The sequence below is a fragment of the Chelmon rostratus genome, chromosome 5 (genome assembly GCF_017976325.1).
Source record: "Chelmon rostratus isolate fCheRos1 chromosome 5, fCheRos1.pri, whole genome shotgun sequence".
Classification (NCBI taxonomy): domain Eukaryota; kingdom Metazoa; phylum Chordata; class Actinopteri; order Chaetodontiformes; family Chaetodontidae; genus Chelmon; species Chelmon rostratus.
The window spans coordinates 9,292,617-9,316,971 of record NC_055662.1 but is presented as its reverse complement, the minus strand read 5'-3'; the positions used below and the strand labels follow the sequence as shown (position 1 = coordinate 9,316,971).

General features: G+C 41.5%; 1 protein-coding gene across 2 annotated transcripts in view; it reads right to left on the bottom strand.

The window, feature by feature from the left end:
* LOC121606575 (ral guanine nucleotide dissociation stimulator-like) overlaps positions 1–23,149 on the bottom strand; it is a 56,689-nt gene extending 33,540 nt beyond the window's left edge. The window contains exon 1 of one of the 2 annotated variants that reach the window (XM_041936971.1): positions 23,066–23,149. In XM_041936971.1, the coding sequence (XP_041792905.1) occupies positions 23,066–23,086 (21 nt within the window). In that variant the 5' untranslated portion in view covers positions 23,087–23,149. Of the gene's footprint in view, positions 1–3,657; positions 4,062–23,065 lie in introns of those variants that run through there. The other variant, XM_041936968.1, reaches the window with a different exon arrangement.
* Positions 23,150–24,355: the final 1,206 nt, after the last annotated feature.

The following is a 24,355-nucleotide window of genomic DNA, read 5'->3' as shown; positions in this document are numbered from 1 at the left end:
TAGCACATATTTCATGTAAAAGCCTCATAATCAGACAAAAAGTCGAGGCCATTAAATATATTAACTTATATTTAAACTGTGCATAGAAAAAAGACAAACAAACACATCTCATGAAAAGACCAAAACTATGTGTTAATCTGTCTCTCAATGCTTTTTCACCTCCTACTGAAGACATACACTTTTTTTTTTAAAGGTTCAGTTATTTCCTAAACCAACTGGTCTCTGCAGTTTATAACAAAGTGTGCTCAAAATACTGCATTTGTCTCACACTGTTCAGTGGTGGATTCATCATGCTTGGTGCTCTAGCGAGTATATGGGGCAGTATGTGAGATTAAGGAATTTATTGTCAGCATTTCTACTTTAACATTCAGCAAGCTGCAGCTAACAGCTAGCAGCAGCTTGTAAACACCGACACTTAAGACAAGTCCAACTGCACTGCTTTGTTGAGACTTTTTGAGCAACTAGTGTGAAACTGATGACAATGCTGTTTCATAGGATTTTTCAACCAAATGAGAAGAAAATAAAACACTGAATACTGACATTTGCTTTTCGGGTGCTTAAAAAACAGAAAATATGAAGTCACAGAGCATATCCGCCATTAACAAAGCTTCAGTATAAAAACGTCAGATCTGTCTTCCAACAAAACCGGTATGGGCTGAATCCCAGAAATCTCTAAGAGCTCAAAGGGACAGCCAACTTTTAGTCTGCTGTGATTTAACTAAGGCTCTGCTTCCATCTGCTGGAAATCAATACCAGAGGATGTTGTGCGGCTGCTGTGGCTCTGGCTGATGCTCCGACATGCTTTACTGCTCCCTGAGGATGGTGACGCTAACAGCCTCCCTTACTGTCTTACACTCTCTCTCTGTCTCTCTCTCTCTCACTCACACACACACACACACACAAACCACAAGCTTTTACTCAGATGCATACACAAATAGATACGAAGCAGCATAATTAAAGAAGTCGACCACACCCGGCAAGAGTCTGACAAACGTGCATGTACACGAGGAGGCCGGGTTTAACACGACCAAACCAGCAAAAGATTTCTATCGCGATGACGTTAAAAATCTAAACCAGAGCAGTGACATCAGTGAGATGTTTAAGTCCAGGTGACGCCAAACAACGCAGAAAGTGATTGAGAGGTTTTACTTGTACAAACGTTCTGTCAGAATGCCTTTTAGCAGGGCACTTCACCCCCAGTGGAGTCTGACTGGGCAGCAGTGGAGGCCTGTGGTTGTACTGGGCTGCTGCCAGGCACACAGTGTTCCCCAGTGCTTCACAAACAATAAATATGCGACAAATAAAAGCCAATGAGAGTGCCAGACATGGACAGAGTACAGAGTTACATAACAGGAAAAAAGCAGGTTAATAAAATGAGAATAAGCTGCATTTAGCAGCTAAAGAGCCAGACATTCCTCTCAGGACTTGGTGGAGACCAAACCAGAGCTAAAAAAAAAAAAAAGACTTGGAAAATATAGGACTTCTATTCATCAGGTTGACACAAACTCCTGTCCACTCCAATGGGACGTAGCTCCATGTCTGCTGGACGTACAAATAGACAGCTGCACTAACAACTGGCACAAAACAAACATTTTGTTGGTAGCACCTTGTCATGTTTCAGACAAAATGATTAATGGTGTTATAATTTCATCATCATAATTTCAATCTCTCTATTTAGCATCAATAAGCAGAACATACATATTCAGACACTATAATGTAATCATACACAAATAGGCTATATTGTGTGTGTTGATAGATGTAGTTAAATAAACAGAAAATTAATGACAATATGATAGAACACAGTTGTAATTGAGAATATATGCCTCCATAGGAAAAGTTATATTAGTTGAAATATTGTACATTAATAAACACTTAAAAACTACCTTAAATCTGACTACTGAAACATTTACACAATTTATTATGTTTATAGAGGGCCTATAAACGATAACTAGGGGGGTGAATGTAAAGTTTTACCAAACAATCATGCAAAAAAGCTAGAAGAAAACGAACAAGCTCCAATGCTGAACATTCAGAGAACATCCTACATTTTCTGTCTGCTCCTCCTACACCTGTGAGAGCCGTACAAAGCTTAGCCAGAGGACAGCACATCAAGATGATTGACAGTGAAAGAACCTGACCGACTGAGTGGGAGGACAGAGGTACAAACAACACGTTTCGTGGATCCTCATGAAGAAATTTGGCAAACGGTCACTTTCTAAACACAGAAACTGATGCCAATTGTTCAGTACATTTTTTTCTTTAAAGCCCAAAATCACAAATTCGCCTTTAAGTGAGACCTCAGGTTGACTAGATCCCCTCCTAACTGAGGATCTCTGATCGGACGGCAGCTCACAGGAGGCTCACAGATCTGAGATGCCGACAGCAAGTCAGACAAAGTCAGAATTATCACCTGGGGGTTGACTTCTATTTTTAAGACAAATTAGACTTGTAAAACATGTCACGCGGCTCCTGATTTTTAGAATCCAATGGCCAGAGTAAGGATGATGTGGGCAGAGAAAAGGCCGTCCTCCTCCTCTCCCTCTTTTCTCAGTTTGACAGCTCTTAACAAGAGCAGACAGCTGAGGTCAAGCCTCTGCACTGTTTCACGTCGCTGTGAAGACAGAACACTGTAATGACGCTTAATGGGATCAGATTATAGTCAGGGAGGCATCTATTATGTCTTTTCAAATGCAGCAATCTATTCCTATTGCAGACGCGTCGTATCGTGATACAGGAGTCTGAATGTTGCGCTTACCAGCTCTATGTGATGTTACTGCTGACCAGTAAACCAAAGCTTTGGGCATACTGTCTTATCTATCCCAGTGGCTTCCTCATGGTGAAGTAGCTGTTACACAGATCCTAAATTTGGGACATGATAGCTCTGGTGTTGGCTGACTTTATGTATCAGAATCAGTAAATCAGAAAAAGTCAGACTGGTGCAGACCTAACTGAGACCAAGTGTGTTCACTGCATGGGCCAATTAAACAATTAAATATGCATAAAACCTGAGGCCAGCCTGTTGTTGTCTTATCTATCTCTTATCTATTTTGTTGTCAGATTTACACCACAAGACATGGATGATACTACTGTGAAGTCAAGTCTCACAGCAGTCAAAATTAGGTTAAGTATCAAGATGTCATTTTTGTGACTGAAATCCAACCTGCATCCAAGTCTCTAGTCTGCTTGATACTGTTTGAAATGAAATTATCATATTCACGACGTTTACAAAGAAGCAATTCTGAAAGCAAAAGTAATTCTAAGGTTCAAGAAGAAACTGCTTCTCTGCTTCAAATTTAATCACCAACTAGATTTCTTTAAAAGAAAAAACCTTAAATCCTACCTTCCTGATCATCTCATCAACCAGTCAAATTAAAGGCACCTGCACTGGTAAGTGATTTATACTAATGTGAAATTAACCTTTAGAATTGCAAATTCATCAGCAGATAAATGGTATGATTAGAGAGCATGTACATGGTGGCTAACATGATTTGCCAAGTTATACAAGAAACTCTGACTGTCGCCTGAATCAGCAAGTTCAACCCTGAACAACATGTGCTTGGAGTGATACTGAACCACCAGCAGCTCAGTCATACATGTAGTGTGATTAGGTGAGAGATCCAGCTGTATGCCTGAGAACAAAAGATCCATAAACCCAACCTGTCTGCCTGCTCTCCTGACTGTCCGGCAATAATCCTCGCCATCCCAGAAGACACCCGTCCTGACCAGCAGTCCACAGGTCCACGGGCTCCAGCACAACATCACGACTTCGCTCAGAACCAGACCAGAAGCCTCAAGATCCAGATGTTCCTGGAGCAAAAGCCCATCCACGACCATCGAGAGCTCCCACTCTTCACGTCACAGATCGACCGAACCCCCGTCGACGCTCTGCTCATACATATTTACTTTACCAGCTGTGTCAACAAACGAGAGGAACGACACTAGAAAAAAATTAACTTTTGCTGGGAAAAAGGAAAATGGGTTTCCAGAAACTCAGCATGTCCATCCTTGTCTGTGAAAGGTGAAGTGAAACCCTTTTCTTGTTGCCAAACAGCAACAACGCTGCAGCGCTGAGGCGTTCACACGCTTCTGAAGTGCCAAACAGAAAATGAAAGCTAAAGATGAGTTCAAAGGAACTTCCCTCGTTAACTGAAGGAGGGAATTACCTCCAACCACAGCCCCAACGCTCACACGCATTTCTAGTGGTTGGTTCAGTTAACCTGCAATCACCTTCGCCGAGTCAGACAGCCATGTTGCATTCAGCTGGCAGAATAATGACACTGACATGAGTTATGCAATCAATCCTTCATGTACATAAAAAAAACAGTTTCTTGTCTGTTTTTAAGTCTGTTTTTTAAGACCAGACACAGAAGAAATCCAAGGACCTTCATCTACAAACAGCTTATTGAAATGGTTGTTTAATTCTGACCAAAGATTTTCAGTTTACTGACAGACATGACACAGAAAACAGCAAAACCTCATATGCTCTAAAAATACATTTCACCAGAATCGCTAACATCTATATCATCAGCTCCATTAAACAACTTAGGGAGGACAGGCCTATATTATGTCACTGAATGCAGATATTAGTTTATATTATCATATGTGACAAATGATGTATGGATGGAGTGTGGAGGGTGGAGTGGGGCTCACTCATTTGGATGTGACTGAAAAGGGACTCTGGAAAATACTGGGAACCCATGAGTAAAGTGGAACACAAGACAGATAAAGGGAAAATTGGTCTACCTGAAGAACAACTTGAAATAACATTTACAGACCGACAGACGCCCCTTTTCTGCTGCACTGGGAAATAAGCCTCATGAGAGGGTTTCCTAGTAACAGAGACAGGAAGAAGCTTCCCATTCACACTCAGTGGAGTAGCTCCGGGCTGAGCTGCCTCTGACAGCCTCTGGATTTATTCCCTGCCATTAATTCAGCCAGGAGGAGGCCATTCAGGTGCTCCTCCGAGGTCCTGGCATTTAAAAGTGCTTTCTCATGCCAACTGAAGCCAACTGGGAGATCACCGGGAGTGCTGCTGTACGCTGAGGCGACCTGACAACCGTCGCCCAGGCAGAGAAAAAAACAAGAAACAGCCTCGCTCTGTTTGTTAAGAAAATGGCTCTGTCGACTAATATACTCTTATATTGATTGACCCACAACATGATTAGAATCCATTGTCCAAGTTTCATCTTTTCCTTTGATTCACTTGATTTTAAAGGCTGTTTGTTTTTTGCAGGTTTCCTTCTTTCGTGTCTTCAAGGTGAGATATTTCTGTGATTTTCTGACCTGCACATATTAATGGTTGCATCTCCACCTTCAGTCATTTCCAGTAGGCAAGTCTTCTGCACCAAACAGAACTATCGACCAAACTGCACAGCCTGCAGTGGGTGAAGAAGTGTTCAGATTTTGTTCATCTTGATGCTTCAATGCGCGAGCAGCAGTTTACTGTTGTAGCTACTTGAGGTGGAGCTAGTTGGAACTCGTACGAACACAGTTAGCTAATTTAGTTCCCAACCCTTGATTAATGAGAGAGGAAAAAGGGACAAAACACAGTTGTGCTGCCTTGGGACTTTTCACTGATCTTTGCTGTTTGAGTAAAGTTGAGCAAGTTGAGCAACGTGAGGGCGTAAACCATCCTCCTGCGTGCACAGCCAGCTGCGAGATGGGAGTCAAAGAAACAACAACAACAGAGGAAAACAAAAAGAAATTGAGAAATAGAGAAGCTAAACGTTAAGTGCAGTTTTTTTTTGCTCTGTTGAGAGTCTGACAGTTGTTTTTTGTTGTCTTCTCCCTTCCTGTCCAGTTGTCCCCTGTGTCTTCCCACCTGTTCCCAACGCCCTCACTTCTGCCCTTGAGCCATTATTCCCTGCAGAACAGTCTGTTGTGTTATCCAAACTGCGGCTATTATGCTGCTTACCTTTTTTTGACTCTTGTCTGCCCTTTTCAGACTTTAGCCCGCCTGCTTAAGCCCCTTTGGACCTGGTTGCCTGTTGTGACTGCCTGTCTGTAGCTGAACTTTTTTTTCTGTTCAACAAACCACATCAGCCTCAGATCATTTGTGGGGGCTTTTGGGACCAAGTGGGAGCTAAGAGTCAGAACACAAACTGCCTGAGGAAGTACATCTGCATACTGTTGTACATTAAAATAATAACACATTTAAACACTGAGCAGGAGCGTGACTAGGCAACAAATAGGAAATTCAAATATGACTGCTCCTTTCACCCAGGTTTAATTGTTTATGATTAGTTTCTCCAATAAAAACTCCACTTAGTGTGATGCTCATTGTTTGTTGAAAACTGTCTCAAATAAAACACTTCAACACAGAATTAACAGTTACTGAGCGTTCACAGCAAACATTATCAACAAGCTTGCAGACGTCCATTCATTTCCTTTAGTTTGACAGCTCGATCACTTGGCGGCTCAGAACAGTTGGCTGCTGTTAAACTTTTTACCATCATTGGCTGTCAAAGTAATCAGATTTCTGCACCTTCTTCGTTTCTGATCTGCTTCATACACAACAGTTCTGCCTTCTCTCTGTCTTTGAAAACTGAACTAAACTGCATAAATTACTCTGGAGACAATTATTTATTATTATTATTATTAACAATTTCTTTTTTAACATTTCATGGACACTACCCAGTCACCAGGGGTTCCGTCATAGTGTGAATAATACATAACTAAATTAAACTCATGCAACATTGTGAAAGGAAAATAACAAAACTGAACAAACAAGAATAGCTTTAACACAACATTCATGACAAATCCCTGTGATATAAATTGTGTGTGTGATAAGCAATGCTAATAAGATTATAACATTCTATTTTAAACGTCAGTGTGGCAATAAATACTTTTAGGAATATTATTTGAAAATGTGTAGTTTTTGTTTAACATTGTACTTCACCAAGAAACGTTGTTAACTAGTTAAAGGCCCTGCACAGCCCTGGTAAACACACACAGGTGATCTTAATTATTTTGTCTGATTAGACCTCCTCTCAGTGTGTGGGTACAAATCATGCTTGATTAACAGATTTGTTGCACGTGATAGCTGGCTGTATAATCCTCACAGGCAATGATTTCCTAAGTGAATAAAGGGCTACATTTATGTACTGAAGTCATACGGAGGCTGGGGTTCACATCTGTGGTCACAAAACACACACCCCTGATGAATACACACCCCTGGTTCGTAACAAAGGCCGTCTGTCATAAATTTGTTGTCTCCATCCCCGGGCTGACATAACCCTGATGACATCACAATGATTTCATCAACTGTTATTATCTCAGACTTGACAAAGCTCCTCCACGGCCACAGTGCAGTTTAGGGAAGTGTCATCACAGCCTGGTGGTTTCCTTTACATATAAAACAACTCTGACTTAAAGCATACATGCCTTGACCTCAACAATATCTCTCAAGCTGATCACACACACATACAAAAACCGACCGACAGCAGAGAGGGTGGCTTGGTTTGACCTTGGACAAGACTTTAGGCCACGTGAAACCCAATCAGGTGTTGCCGCTGAGAGACACTGAGAAAGGGTGTGAGAAAGAGTGAAGAAAGCAACAGCAAGCAGCTGACAACACAGCAGAGTATCAAATCGAATTAAATATTATTGTTAGAGCACATTTCATACAACAATACTAGCTCAGGTGCTCTACAGATGTGAGGAAAAGAGTCACGAACAGCAAGCTAATCAAACTCATACACAGACCAGAAAAAACAGGAAGTGTTTTCGGCTCGTGTATCAGGATTTTCTGGGCTCTGCAGCAGATTCAAGCTTCTCTTTAAGTCTTGTTTTGTTGACAACCCAAAGATATTCAAGCTACTGTCATACAGGAGTAAAGAAACCAGAACATTTTCACAATTAAGAAGCTGGCGATCAAATTAAATAGTTGAAAACTAACTGAGTAATCGATTAATCATTGCAGCTCTATTCACAAGCTTATGTGATGAAGGGGCGTCATCTTTGCAATATGCAAGCAGTCTGCACTTCAGTGTGAATCCTCTGAAAGGAAGAAATACTTTATACAGAAATAAAGCATACTAGACTACATGGCCATAAGTATGTGGACACTCAAACATTATGCCCATATGTAATGTTGATTTGGCATCAATCTGCTGTTATGACAGCCGCCACTCATCTGCTTTCAGGCTCTAACCTGAAAGGGTTCTAACCTGGCAGCAGGGATTTGCTCCCATTGAGAAACAAGGGCTCTGTGATGGCCAGTCAAGTTCTTCTACACCAAAAACCATTTCTTTATGGATCTGGCTTCGTGCACAGGGGGGTTATGTTGAAGCAGGAAAGGGAGAAACACTCATTATCATGCCTACAATATCATTGTATGCTGTGGCATTAACATTATCCTAAATAAGAGGGCACAGTCTAACACATAAAGCATATAAAGCATTGTCATTTAAATGGATGATAAAAGCAACATTGCTCAAAGGGGACATAAGAACAGAGGAAGTAATGATCTAAAATGAGCCTGCAGGTTTAACAGCAGAAGATCTCTTGTTTTCAGTCTCAGGATTTATTAACAAGCTGACACAGGAACACATTAATTAGGCACCATGGGATTATTACATACATGCGCAAACATGTCAAAGTATAAAAGGGCACGTCCTCCTCTGCAGGGAGACAATGGTGGCAGCAGCAGCCTGGAACACACACACACACACACACACACACACACACACACACACACACACACACACACACATACAGACAGACAAATATACACAGCTGATCTCTTTTTTCTTAATAATTCTTCTTAGTAAGAAAAATGTGAGGCAAACTTGGCAGATATAAAAAAACAACAACAACAATAACCGTATGTTCCCATGTGAAACAACCACACAGCACACTGTCATAAGGTGACAGATTTTGAAATCTGATCGCCAGAAGCAAATCCAGGCAAACATAATCACCCAAGGGCAAACTGAGAGTCGTGATGAGGTGAGATGTCACTTGATGAACAGCAGAAAAGGAAAATGACATAAAAAAATGCATCATGTTTCCTTAACATTACAGCTGGAGTTCAAATCTATAACCTGCTGGCAGTTTCCAAAGTGCTCATAGTGAGTCATGTGACTTTTGTTTACAAGCCTTAACTGGCTGTTAATTGGTTTGATGTGTGAAACAAAACAAACTGGGTACAAAAACGTAGCAAAATCAACTTCTCTGGTCTGGATCAGACCAGAAAGTAAATACGTAAAGCATACAAACACGCATACAGTATTCATTTGTATTTATGGTGCACAAATAAATACATACATACAGCTGTGGGCCAGCCCAGATACACTGGCGTGTACACACAAACACACACTGCGGGACTGGACACACATAAACACATACTTAAGGGTCTTAAATCCGCCATCTTTTTCTATTACATAGCCCAACCTACATGCCCACATCCACACACACACGCACACACTCTAGGGGTGCAGCGATTAACTGTTTTCACCGTTAGCTAATACTTTGAAACATGAAGCTTTTGGAACCGTGAAGACTCAGTTACACCAAGTGTTTTCATTCTTAAAATGGGGCATTATGGTACTTTATTTTTCGAAGAAAACGGTTGCGCAGGGAAGAAAATTAAAGAAATACAGACAACTGCCAGCACAACAGGCAGACTACAGGCGGTTTGGAAAAAATGCTGGTGCACCAGCTTAAAACGCTGTGCAGCAACAAGTTCCAGTGAGCAAAGTTACATGTGCTGTCACAAGAGAGACTCCCCTCAACTGTGTTTGAGGGTGTGGGGGAGGGGCTACATTAGCTAAACAATGCCTGAGGGACTGTGTACATCATTTTTCCTACCACTTCATATGAAACCACACCCACCTCAGGATGACGAAAGCCTCGGCAGCTGCGTTCCCATTAAGCCCCTCAGTTGGTGAATTCCAGTAAATTCCTCTAATTCAGAGCCCCATATCACTATTTTCCAAACTAATGTAGCTGTCACATTTCACGGGACCGAGGTGAATGCAGTTTCCATGGGAACGCAGTAAGGCTTTCATCATATGGAAGTAGACGTGGTTTCATCTAAAGTGAGGGACCCAACACTGAAGCCCTTTTTCCACCAAAAAAACACCTTAAGTCGTCGGTATGGGAGCATTTGGGGTGCACAAAGAATGAGCAGGGGGTTGTTCAACAAGACGGATTTCCAATCTGCAAAAGCAAAAAAGGGTCAAACATTTTCAATTTACTGCGAGCTCATCATCCAACTGCACATGTTATTATTATTATTCAATAATAATAATAAAGGATTTCCTCAGGCCACATGCAAAATAGATTAACAATTTAAGATATATTATTAAAAATGTTTTTTTTATAAAAATAGGTATGGATGACTATTACAATATAATAACACTGCTAATACATTAGTAATATTTTCCCCTAGGGGATCAATAAAGTCAGTCTTAACCTTATATTAATTATATTTTTAAAATACTGTATATTTAAATCTTAGTCATGACTGCAATGTCCAATCGAAGTTCATCTTGGCAGGAATAATGCTGCTGGTATATTCTATGCTGTGTCATATTTTACTGTTGTTCTAGTATAGTCTTATTGCCTTAGCATATTTTCATCTCTGGTATATTTTTTATTGCATTTATACATATTTTTATCTGCATGTTAGTTTAGTTTATTCTAGTATCTTTATTTCATTTTATTATTACCATCTTATATTTCTTATTGTTTCTAACATGGGGGTTGCAATACAAATTTCATTGACATGCTATGCTCAGTGATAATAAAGATGATCTTGAATCTTGAATCTCTTGAATAATTAATTGTAGTTTTTTCTTTTTCACTTTTAGCCTCAGACTAACTGCTGCTGCTGTAGTTCAACCCACTGTTGCAGAATCCTTGGTGAAGTGTGTGTGTGTGTCCACCCGGCGAGGCATTTCACTGAAATGATGGAAAACATGCTCCAGGACTGCAGGATAGAGGATAGAAAGAGACTCTGTAATTACAACAGACAACGCCAGTAACATGCAGAAAACCTCTGAACTTTCCCTTTTCTTTGGTTTTCTTGTTTTTGTCACGATTTAAATCTGGCAACTTCCAAAGTCTTCAAGGAGCATGCCGACATTTGATGAAAGGATTTTCACGAGGCTGGAAACGGAAGCGAGGGCTTAAAGAGAAGGAGGCAGAACTGAACATCCCTGAGCACGCACTGATTCACAATGTGGTCACCAGGTGGGGATCCACATTTGAAATGATTTCCACATTCATCCAGGTTCCCGGGCCATCTAGCAGGAGACAGACGCACATGGCATCTCATGCCTGAAGACAATGACTTCACTGTCCAGGAGGAAGTAAGCCAGTTCTTTGGCCCTGTCCATGATTTCACACTTTCCCACCTAAATCCAGTCTGGGAGCGCATCAACAGTGAGATACCTGAAGATCACAAAGAGGACAGCACTCACACTAATCAAATGACACAGATGAGAGAAAATCCACAACGGCAGCCAAGATGCAGAGAGGAAAAGAAAGTGCTGAACGTATCCTTCGGGTAGGAGGTGCGCATGTATTAAGGCTGAGCGCAGGTTTGATTCCGGACTGGGCCCTTTACTGCACGTCGTCCCCTCTCTCTCTCATCTGCCTTCCCTGCCTCTCTGTAGCTGTCACTGTCTAAAATAAAGCAAAAAAAACCTTTAAAAAGAACACATCCAGTTTTGTGTATTAGAAGTTTAAGAGAAGGTTTGCTCAGAATCTGGATGGAACAGTCAAGGCGAGCAGTGATGAAGCACCGGCGCTTACAACACAAGAACCTCCAGACACAGCTGGACGCTGACCCTCTGGCTTGGTGCAAGGCACATGTGGAGGAAATGCCAACTGCTTTCGAAAGTGGCTACGTACCTCCGTATTACGGCTCTGCAGGGGACTGTTTCCTTAATCCCGCTCCTGCTGGATTTCTGACCATTACTGCCCACTCTCGCAGCGTGTTCCAGACTGCCCACTCCTGCCCGCAGCAAAGTTTAAACCGCCCGCTCCTGCGAGATTTGCGTTGGGTCCCGGAGGACAACACTTTGATTTGAAATCATTTGGCTAAATGATTGTCCATCATTATGAGCCACTGTATCATGTATGTGTATCCATGGCAACACCAATGAACGTGCCTGGGTTCAGTCTAGTTGAGAGTCATGTAAGAGGACTTGCTTAATGTCCAATCTGTTCCTGTGGTGTTCGTTCTCAATAAACCAGCAGTTATTTCAAGACAGTGTGATCACTGACTCACACATAAAGGAACTCATTTTTACAATTTTCATCCCATGGAAATCCCGTAGTTTATGTTTTGACCACTCGCTCCTGCCCACAGCAAAGTTTACAGCACACGCTCCAGCGAGATTTGCATTTGGTCCCACTGGACGTGCTGGATCCCAGTCTCAACGTGGTCCTTGACTGTGTACATCACAGCAGCTACAAGCATGCCTTCAGAACTAGTGTTCAGTACAAGAGTAAAATGCACAGTAATGTCAGCTGAAAGTCTGTCAATTATTGTGGAATTTGTGAAAAGAGTCTTGATACAGACAGCGGCCCTGCAGCCTTTGACTCCTTATTTTGTTCAGAAGGGAAATACCTAGCAAACAAAAGCTAACTAGATGCTTTTTTCAATCACATTTTACCAGATCTCACCTCAGGCCTGAAAGAGATGTAGAAAAAATACACAAACTGTAAATACGAAAAAATTTTGTTCGACCGCTGATCTGTCTGATGCAGACGGAGGTCCTGCTGGCTTTGACTCCATTTGTTTTGTTCAAAAGGGAAACCTGACATGGAGGTAGCATTTATAGAGGTAGCTTCTATTTCTTCCAAAGAGATACACAGACTTGTTGTTTATTTTTATTCATTATCTTGTATTGTGTAATTTAGTAACTGTCGAAAGGCAACAACTGTTAAACAAAAAGCCTAAAAGAAATGTTGTGGGGACAAAAATATCATCAAACCTCTAATTCCAAATGTTCAGGTGGTTTTATATGTAGTGGTGTGAATTAATTTAATGCATTATAATCATGAAACCAGGATCTTTTCTCAGACTATAATCATGCCATCAAAATCTATCACTAACACACACTTTTATACAGAAACAATGCACAATGCAGCACACACACACACACACACACACACAGCCAGCTCACTGCGGTGTCTTGGTGGAGCTCACCAGGTCGTCCAGGATGGTGACGGGGAAATCGAACATGCACATCTTGACGGGCTGAGCGAGAGCTCTGTGCAGGTTGAACAGGGACTTGGTTTCCATGCTGCACGCACCGCGGAGCCGCCGCTCGCACATCAAACGTACACCACAAAAATAATACAAAAAAAAATTAAAATAAAGACAAAAATCAAGAAGGAACTCCCCAAGCTGGCTGCTCGCTCGCTCTGCCTCTCGCCGAAGACTGCGAGGAATCCGTCTCAGAGAAAGAAGAGGAACCCCTCCACCTCCACCTCCTTCCTCCTCTTCCAGGCAGCCACCAACGACCCTGCACTCCCCTCGTTTCCCTCCCTCCTCTCGTCTTTCCTCCCCTCCTCCTCCCTCCTTCCTCCCTCACCAGGGAACGTCTTAACTGTCAGCAGCTGCTCTCTTCTCTTTCCGTCTTCTGGAGGTATTGCCCAACGCTCAGCTGTTATGCCACGACCGCAGTGTGTTTGCTTTCTCTCTTCCCTCTAACATCCAGACTGAAGTGACTTGCCACAGTGGCTCTGCCAGACGACAAAAAAAAAAAAACCTTGCCAAATGAAATGCAGCAGGTACAAAGAGCGGCTCTGGGTTGCCGTCTGACTCTTTTTTGCTTCGTTATGCTGCAGCGATTTAATCAAGAGAGAAGGACCAGCTCTGTTTTGCTCCTGTAGTGCCAGACGGTCTGTGTGAGCCCATTAAGGATGAAGCAGGGTGACTGCTTCTGAGGCTGATGTATGAATCAGCCTCCACGCTCATTAATGCTGCTGGTAAATGTGAAACCAGACGTTCTGGCGAGTTTCCAGCCCTCATCTGAAAATTGTTTTCTTTTGTGAATATCTGCTGGGATGATGAAAGTGGCCAGTGAAGTCTGAAAATGCTCCAGTTGCTGTGATGCTGACTCCAGCCTTTCTGTTGAGCATTATCAAATCTCTGATGGTGTTTAGAAAGTCAATGCTGTGCTCCACCCGTCTCACAGTCAGAGACCACCTGTCAGTCAATCAGTGTGTCTGTTCTACCTTTTCTGTGGATGTTTGAGGGTTGCATTTTGCACTTAGTTAGACAGCACTCGCACTTTATTTCTCTGTTAGCCACATCTAGGTGAGCAAAGTTTATTTCTCTTGCTCTGCTAATAGCAAATGAGGCATAGGAGCAAATAATGCAAGACATAAACACTGGGACAAAACAACCTATTAGTGTCAGACACTCCTCCTGTGTGGGAGCTACCGACCCATCAGGTGTTTATTTAGCATCAGAACACTCTTAGAAAACTTTTAAATACTCAATTCTGATTGGTCAATCGGCAAAATTCAGCAGTGTTTATTTCTTGAGAGACCACCGGCTGCGCAAGACTCTGTTGTTAGGGAAGCCATAGCAACAGTCATAGACTAAAGGGGCAATCCGTTAATGTACCGAGCTCAATAACAAATCGCCAGCTGATTTGAGTGGCAAAATATGGAGCATTATCCGGACATTACTTTTAATTTTTTTGGAGAGGACCAAACACTTGACATGTCCCCAGCAAAAAAGACGAGAAAAGTGAAGAACAACTGGACCGACAGGAGAAGCGAGATTGACCAAATTAAAGCGGACAGACATGAAAAAACATCAAGGAAAACACAGCATGAGCGATCAAAATGCTAAAAGACTGCTAAGTGGAGACAAAACTGGAGACAGATTTTTTAATGTATGACGCTGAACGCAGAAATCAGCTGCTGTGGGACTTTTAACCATCAGTACAAAAAATTAGCGGTAAATCAAACTCTGTCGCCAGCTACGTCTCTCTCAGGTCTGGGCTATCCTGTCACTTCTCCACATTTGACATGATTTCGCCGAATAACTGAATAACTGAATAACTACTTTCAGATCTGTCAGAGGTGACAGATCATTAAACTATGTTTTAATCACTATTTTGTGTCATATTTTTGAATGCTTTAGTAGTAAGCCCTGTTCTAAGCGGGATAATGTATAGTGAGCAGGTTCCTCTGGAGAAATAAACCCCTTGAAGATGAATAGAAGCTTCTATGTCATCCTGTCGGGGTTTATTTCTCCATAGGACCCTGCTCACTCTACATTATCCCTCACGTAAATGCTAAAGCTTTCAAGGTGAATGACTAAGCACCGCTGATGAGTATGGAAATGTCACAGATCATCACTTGTGCAGAAGTCACACTTCTGAGTGTGAGTGGTGTTTGTGTGAATCTGTCTGCTCATCTATGCTGTTCTATCAGCTGTGTTGCCTTTGACAGTCTGTCTAATATGACAGCAGATTAGAACAACTCTAAGGTCCTATCATCTGCTCATTAATTAACTGGCCAGTTCATTAGTAGATTATTGTTTGCTGTTAGTCTCGCTGTGTGTGCACAACTAGAGCTGCAACAATTAGTCAATTAATCGATCATCAGAAAATGAACCGACAGTTCCTCTGATAATCAAAAGTTGTTGTAGTGTGACAGGGATAGCAAACTGAGTATCTTCTTGACAATTAGTTGAACAAGGTTTTTGAAGATGGGGCATTTCTCGCTATTGTCTGCCATTTTATAGACGAAACAGTTTACCAGTTTTAGTGCTGTTTTCACCTCATGAGTCTGCATGTGTGCCATCATGGCAAATGTGGTCCTGAAAACACCTGTTACAGCAGGAACTACCACAGAAGTGGTTCTGAGTACTTTTGAGCCAAGTGTAATATGTCTGTTTGTGGGCAGATTTTATCAGCGTAATAGCTTCACAACCGTGCAAGATGCAGACATGAAACGTTACACGTGTGCAGTTGAGAAAATGACGGCTGACTTTGAAGATGGGCGTGGTACGACCCATGAGAACTGAGTGCTAATGCAGTAATGTAGTAATGACTTCTGAGTGTGTTCTCAGAGTCAGCATGTTGACAGGCTGGTGTGATCCCAGATGAAGATGGTCTCTAGTATGTCTTAGTTTTGATAAATTAGTCAAAGAATAATCTCCAGGTTAGTTGACAATGAAAATAATCATTAGCTGCAGCCCTATACACAATTTAACCTTTTCGAGCATGCACGTGTTATTGATTATATTAAAACTAGTGGGTTCAAGTCCTCCAGTACATTCAAAGCATGCAGGCGAGTGTGTTATGCTACTCGTTTTGCAGCCATTTAACCCATTTGTAAAAAAGCAAGTACATCATGACACTTGTGCTTCATTCTACTCATTCTCATTCTACTTTGATTTTAGTTTCATCCTCCAAGTGCACTACACTGAAAGCTTTCTTTGCTCATCAGCAAACACACTGCAACACTTCCATCATACCCCTGCTAGTAGGAAGGGGACCAAAACCTGCTGGACTGAGGCTTCTGGCTGCAATTAAAGAGAAACCTAACCTCTACAGCACATTTACCTTGGCCATTAACTGACCATTCTCAGCCTGCATTCGATGTTTTCTCTGCTTTGTGTGGGTGAGGGGTTCCCCACAGCTGCAGGGCTAATTTCATCAGAAACATTTATCCTTCCAACCGGATTCCACATTGACATTTTAATATTTTCTCAATCATCTTTGCAGCCGGCACCTGAAAGCTCAAACAGCCTCCTGCAAACTCTCAAACATATTTCTGGTCAACCTCGTCGTATGTAGGTCACACAGCTTTTACCTCAAATGGCTGAAATGGTGACAGAAAGGAAGTAAATTTGCTTTGACCTGAAAAACATTCCGCCTCAGAGCCGTGAAAGCGTGTCTGTATGTTGTTTGTGAGAGCTTGTTTTTTTCTTTTTATCTCACCTATCACACGAGTCACGCTGTCAGTTTTCACTTGAACACTCTTTGACCACTTTGCTTTTGTGTTTCCTCATCGTACAAACGTACTGAACAAAACTGAGTGTCAACAACCATGCTGGGTAATTATTAACTGTGCCTTTGGGGAAATACTGCTTGTTGCATAATAAAACCTGATGATCCTGCAAAACAAGCAAAAAAGAGCATCATGCTCACTCATCCCTCATTTTGAGGCTTTTCTTTCTTTCACTTGGCTGATATTTGCATGTTTTCAGGACAGTCGGTCTAAATATTTTACGTGGGCTCTGGCTACAAGTCCAAGCTTGTAGTCTTTGGGAATCTAAACGAAAAACAAAGGCGGATGTCAGCCCTGATTCAGATGCAAATGGTGTTTGAAGTCGAGAATTAAAAGACCAAGAGTGTGTGAAGATGGAGTGCTGTTGCTTCTAAAAAGACAGAGACAGTAGAAGAAGAAGGAGAAGAGAGTGCAGCTGAAGCTGAAAAAGCGAGAGGGCCTGAGACACCACTGGGAACTGCTTTCAGATGCAGAGGCCGTCCCACAGCTGAATACTGTAGGAGAGCCGTTGTCATGGAAACAGGGAGGCAAAGCCGGCTCTTCATAAGGCTATATAAGACCAACCCCCTCCCCCCCTCCACTCCTCAACAGATACCAAGCCAGGACAGGAAGCCGGGCTGTAACCTGCAGGTCCGCTTCCCGTGGCCTGAGACAAAGGCAGGACGGGCGGTGCAGGTATGCAAGAGGTCAGTTCATCTGCAACACGTGACGCTAACCTGTCATTACTGCTCTCAGCGTGCAGTGAGAGCTTGTCAGGCTAAATGCTGCTTCATGACGCCGATGAGTGGGTGAGGGGTGTCCACAACACCTCATGCAACAGGAGGATCAGATCGACAACATCACCGTAAGAAGAAGTGGGGATGTGAAACTCATAGCACATTCCGTCCAGAGTCTGTTGAACTGTGCAGCTCTGCGTTTGCTCAGCTCAGATTTTATCTCGTGTTTTTGTCACCACAGCTGGTTGCTTTTGTTCCTGTAAAGCTGCTTTGGTGAAGAAACCTCCCAAGACACAGAGGTCAAAAGTATTGCTATGATGATGTGATACATTAAAAACATGTTCTCATTGTCTCTATTAATCGTTTGGTAACAGCAAATAAAAAATAAAAATTCTATTAAAATTAAATATAGCATGAAAAGCTAAAAAAAAATATTACGGAGTCAAAGATGTGTTAAAATTGTTTGTTGACAACCAATACTCAAAACCTCAAAGATATTCAATTCAATATCATAGTAATGTAAGAAAACCAGCAAATACCCACACATGGGAGGCTGGAAACAGTTTTTGGGGAGATTTTCCTTTTTGAAAATGAAGAAAACAAATAATCAACTGACAAAAAGCTGCAGATGAATTTTCTGTCCATCGACTAATCAATTAATGTCAGCTCTAATATGGTTCATCCTCAGGTGTTCAGTATTTTTGCTGTATTGAAATTGACATTATCATGTTATTACACCTTCACTAAGGAGGTAAAGGATCAAAGCCAGAATTTCCTGTTGACAATTTATGACTCAATAACATTTAATTCAAGCAACAATGATAATGGTGAGCTTGGGGCTTTGCATTGTTTTAGAATTGCATGGGGAAGATCCTGTATTAATGTGTGCATACCATTCTTGCCTTATTACTAATTATAATTTTGTTTCTGAGTGCAGTCACTGAGGGAATTCATCTGAAATGTAAAAAGCATGTATCATTTACTGTGTCCTTTCTGCAACAGGAAGTAGCCTGAAAGATTTCCAGTCCCATGTTGACAGTCACAAATAAAAAGGAAAAATGTTTGTAAAAATGAAAATAGGGAAAGCTGATGCCTTCACTTGCTTAGAAATGCTCAGAAAGAAAAACTAGAAAGTTAAAAATAACCATAACTCTGTTGGTTGGGCGATATGTGTCGATGTCGATGATGGACTCAGTCAGTTGCCAATACCCAATATAGTCGTCCAGCCCTAACAGGATGGCTGACATATTGTGAACCACCTAAAATCGTTGCATAATCTGCAGGGAGGCTGCTTTAATCCATTTCATTTTGTTACACAAATTGTAATACAACACAAAAGTAGATGTTTTCTTCAAAAAATGGGATCCAATGGTTTTAAGCAGATCTTGAAAATAAAATGTAATTCGTCTGCAGCGTTACCTCAGACTTTTTTTTAATCACACCTCATGTGTCAGAGCAGAGAGAACAGACAGATGAAGAGGTTGCATCCCTCTTCTCTCACTGACAGCGTGTTTCACCTCAAAAACTGAAAAAAATCAATGAGAAGTGCAAATGAGCAGCAGCCAGACTTCATGTTTCTGGCCTGCAGAGACTGAGTCTGAGCGGAAAACTTGCCTTCAGTCAGCATGAACACGCCTGCAAATGATTACAGTGTCTACACACACAAATCCGATCCGGTCACTTGGAAATTACGAACGTGGACAGTCGGCTTTAAAGAGCAGATTTGAAAAACAAATTAGAGCTGTTTGCTGACTGGACAAACGGCTGACGGGAAAGGAAAAAGCCAAGCAGAACAGTGTGATAGAGAAAAACTCAGGACTGCTCAGCAACAAGTCAAAATGTTACACAGCGCCTGCATATTGCGACACTGTTCATACACTTCTCCACAGTACAAAAATGCTTCTGACAAGCGATTTCAAGGACAGGCCCTTCCTCCACACACACACTCACACACACATAACTAATGCTTCTGGAGAGAAAAAAAAAACAGAAAAAGAAAAAACCCTCGGGACTAAAAAGTAGAGAAAAAATGTCTGATTCTTGTCACATTCCATCAGACAAAGAAGTCAGATATGCTTGGAGTGAAGTCAAGCTTCAAGAACAGAGTGGTTTCTGGAGCGCCGTGCAGAAAATGGAGCGCCGCGGCAGCAACAGAAAAGCTTCAATTCCTACAATAGTGCAAAAAAAAAAAAAAGGCAAATAAATGTTTCAACAGAGGATAAACATCAATAATACCAGGGAGAGGAAACAGGATTTACGTGGAGGGGAGAAAAGAAGAATAAGAAATGGTTGTTTACAGTGGAAACAAGGCAATGTGTGTGAGGACTGGTGTGTGTGTGCGTGTGTGTGCGTGTGCGTGTGTCTATTGAGGGTTAAATAGACCCTTTAAACAGAGCCAGCGGGAAGCCTCACATCCTGAAGCAGCCACTCTCATCCTGCTCGCCTCTCAGAGAAAGCTGAATGGTGACCTTTGACACCGATTCATCATGTTTACTTGATGAGTTGTGTTGGAATAAACGTTGCAGCATTAAAAAATGCTGTTACAAGCACAACGTGAATGTTTTCTGTTAAAACCGCACTGTGAAACTTTCTTAAACATTATTTGCGTCAATATTTCATATTACAACCTGGCAAATGCAACATTTTACACCAAGCAGACAAGAGAGGGAAATAAATATGAACGGTGAGTCCTGCTGTCTCTGGATGGAGCACACATAAACAGTTTGTACTTCACTCTCCCGGATTGATTTGTTATTTCCTGTTGATGTGAAGTGACCGTGCCGCCACGAGTGATTCATTTCAGCAAACTCCATCATCAACGCAGTTCAAGCCTCAGTTTGTGATTTTAGCTAATCATATTGCAAATCTTGACAAAAAGATGCTGCTTAGCGCGTTAAAAATATGTCCTGTATAATATCTGCAATATCTGTATAATAATCTACAACAGTGGTTTTCAACCTGTGTGCCAGAAACTCCTTGAAAGGGTCACAGGATGAACTGCAGTGGTTACCAGGTGATATAGTAATTCAAATTTCAGCCAAACCAAATTGTGATGATATGGTCTTGTTATGTAGTCCAAGCTGTATTTAGAAACTAACTAAATCAAAGTTTAGTTAGAATGCAGGTCACTGCTTGGATGTGATTTCACGTATATTGAGATATATATCGTGAAATCAAATGAACGTACATTACATTCAAGCCTTTGCCAAACACAGTGCTGATTAAGCCTGCCAGGTAAATCTCTCTGTATTTGTCAGTATACCAGACTTTTTAAGTCTGGTGTCAGTGGCAACGTTCCTGTGCCGGCACACCTGTAGTGAAGCATTTTACAGCAACCAGCAATGATTGGTTTGCCAGAGGTGAAGGGCGGCACAGCCATAGCGATGGGGTCGACCATAGCAAATAGATGTATGGCGAAGCCTATGGCGTAATAAGCATGTCAACGCTGAACATATTATTACTCTCACTGCCAGAAGGGGGAGACAAAAGTTCTGCACTGAGGGTTTAATATTGTCACACTAATTCCAGTCCAACCCACCACACTATGCCTCAAATGCGCTTCACAAGCTGTTTAACATCATTTAACTTTGTCCTCAAACCAGGAAAGAAAAAACTCTATTTAGAATGACGATATTAGGTAAATAAAACACAAACATGTAGTATTAAGAATCTGAAGTGGAGTAAAATCCCAAACTCACATGGAGCTGATAAGCTAAAAAGTTTTCAGCTAAGACTGAAAAAGTGCAACTCTCTGCTCTCCTTCCTGACTTAATAACCATTCATCCATCCATCCATTTTCTACACCCACTTATTGCGTTCAGGCACTGAGCTATAACTGACACACAAACACAATCACACCTACAGCAGCTTCACATTTTCCAGTTCACTTCACTGCATGTCTTTGGACTGCAGGGGGAAAAATTCCATTTGGAAAACAACAATCAGTAATTAACAATTAATAGAAATTGGTTGATTTCCTGTTGAGGAACTAATGGATTCTTTGACTAAGCGTTTCCCAGGGCACAGCAACAACAATCATCTTCCTAAATCTCCACCAGTATCTCCTCTTGTTCAGGCAGACAAACGTCACATCTCTGGAGCTGTGATGTATTATTGATGTGTCAGCTTTTGTTTATGTTCACTGATGCTGCTGTGGGGGATAAACAAGAGGAAGTAAACACCCTTAACCCTTAACCAAATAATTCCAATAAATCGTAGGCCACCAACATTATGACAACCGTCCTCACAAGATCCAGAAGTGATGATATCATGTACCAAATATCTGGATTTGTCCCCGCTACCACTTAAAAAAACAGACAATTAACAAATGATATAAAACAGAGCAAAGCAGCTGATCCTCAAGTTGAAGAAGGCAAAACTAGCAAATGCCTGATTTTGTTTTTTTTGATAAATGACTGAAATGCTTAATCACTTAAGTATTGTAGGGATTAGCTGATTAACTACTTAATCAACTGACAGAAAATTAACCAACAACAATTTTAATAGAATAATGTGGATCATAAAATTCAAAATTTCTTACTCCAGACTCTCAAAAGTGAGGAGTAGCTGCTTTTCTCTGTTAGTTATCGCCTGACCGTGGGAACTTGTGATTGGTCATTGGTTATGTAATTTATTAATGTAATAATCCAAATTATTTTATATTGGTTCAAGCTTCTAAAATGTGATGATCTGCTGCTTTTCTCTGCTCTATGTGACTGTAAACTGAAAATCTCTGGTTTTCGAAGTGTTGGTCAAAGAAAACTAAGACACCAAAGATGTCACTTTGGGCTCTTGCTGTGACTGTAGATTTAACAGTTAACCAATAAATCAGAGAAATGTTTAAGAGATTAATCAAGATTGTAATTAGTATTGCATCTTACTGTCAGCTGCAGCTTTATAATGATAACAGACTGCAAGAAACACAATCGTGAGGCTGTTTATTCTGTTCCTGATTCGGTCACGTGTTGCTTGGGCCACTTCAACAAACAAAAAAATGACCACAATGCCAAACTGTGCAGTTTGAACGCCTTCACTTGGGTGCTTTCTAAAACAAACAGCAGCTGGAGGGACAGTGGGAGAGAGAGGTGGGCTTAAAGCAGGGCAGCGAGGAGAGAGAGAGAGAGAGAGAGCTGGGAGGAATGTTATAATGAGGGAAATATGTGCAGCAGGGTCATCATTACAAAAGGTATTGATCACCTGAGGAATTACTGCACAAATTCACCTTGAAGCACGTCCGTTTGATCAATTACACGCCGCAAAAGGGGTCTAATTAAGGTTTAATTACCAATATGCAAATGAGTTCAGGTGTGCATTTGAATATGAACCCACTGACTTCACGCACTCGGCGAATTTCTTACCTGTTTTTCCAGCATGATCATTCTCTCAGTATCATGACCTTCATGGAGTGAGTATCCATGCGAGTTCAGGTTCACCGTTAGGCGCACTTCGGGTCCGCCTGCATCTTGTTCTTCACGGATGAGCGAGGAAAAAAATTAACGAATTAAAAAAAAAAAAGGTTAGCTCACGAGCGTTAACACTGGGAGGCTAGCAGACGGCTACGGTGCTTTATCCTTGAGAGAAATGTCCTCACTGACTCCAGCATGTCTCGACATCAATGTAAAAAGCCATTAGGGAGGGTTTATTCGTGGAGGAAAACACCACATCGGTCAGTGAACGGGGGAGGGAAAAAAACAACCAACTGAGGGCTAGCTAACGTTAGCGTGCTAGCGTTAGCCAGCTAGAACCAGCGATTATCAAAATTTTATTTGTCTCCTCCTGCCTTCATCCATCGCCGCCCCGCTCCCTTCCAGTCACGCTCGAAAAAATACAACGGAGTGGTCTCCTCGGGCATGGGTTCTCAAATCCCCGCCGTTGCTCGACGACGACATCCCAGTGAGGAGTGGTCAGTCCTGGGAAGATGTGGTGATTTGACCACTGTTACACTGATGCTCAAATGGATGCTGCTGCTGGAGGGGGAATCTCCGCTCGCACCAAGACAAGACGCCGCTGCTGCTGCTGCGGTGGGAGAAATAAGAGCGCCTCAGAACAACGACGCTCTTGAACGCGCCACACGTAGAACGACGCAGAGCCGAGTGAGACGCTCTTGAACAGACTCCTGATCAATTTAAATACCTATCAATTCTTAGAACTTTTTAAAACCTTTTTTCACTATAATTTTTATTCCTTAAACTTTTGTGAATATCTGAAAACGACTGTAGCTAATTCATAGTTATCCTTCAGAAGAACAATAATAATAACAATAATGTAATTATAATTTTTGACCTTGAAAATAGCTTTACCCCCAGTCTTATTTTAATGTCCACTTACAACCTTGATGCCTTAGTTGTTAATAATTTTGTAAGTTCTCAAATGTGATATTGTACTATTTGTAACTTTGATGTGTTTCGAATGAAATATTAGAACCAGGACAAACAGGAGGGTTTGTACATCCCATCTGGGTTTTTGAGTGTTGATCGGGCAATACAAGACACATGAACATATGTTCCCTTTTTACCATCTCCTGAAACTTTATAGACTAAACTATTAACAATGATTAGAAAAATCAATCAACATATTATTCAACAATGAAACAACTTTTTGTTGCTGCTTGAGGCAGACAAAATATTCCATACACCTCCTGCAGTCTA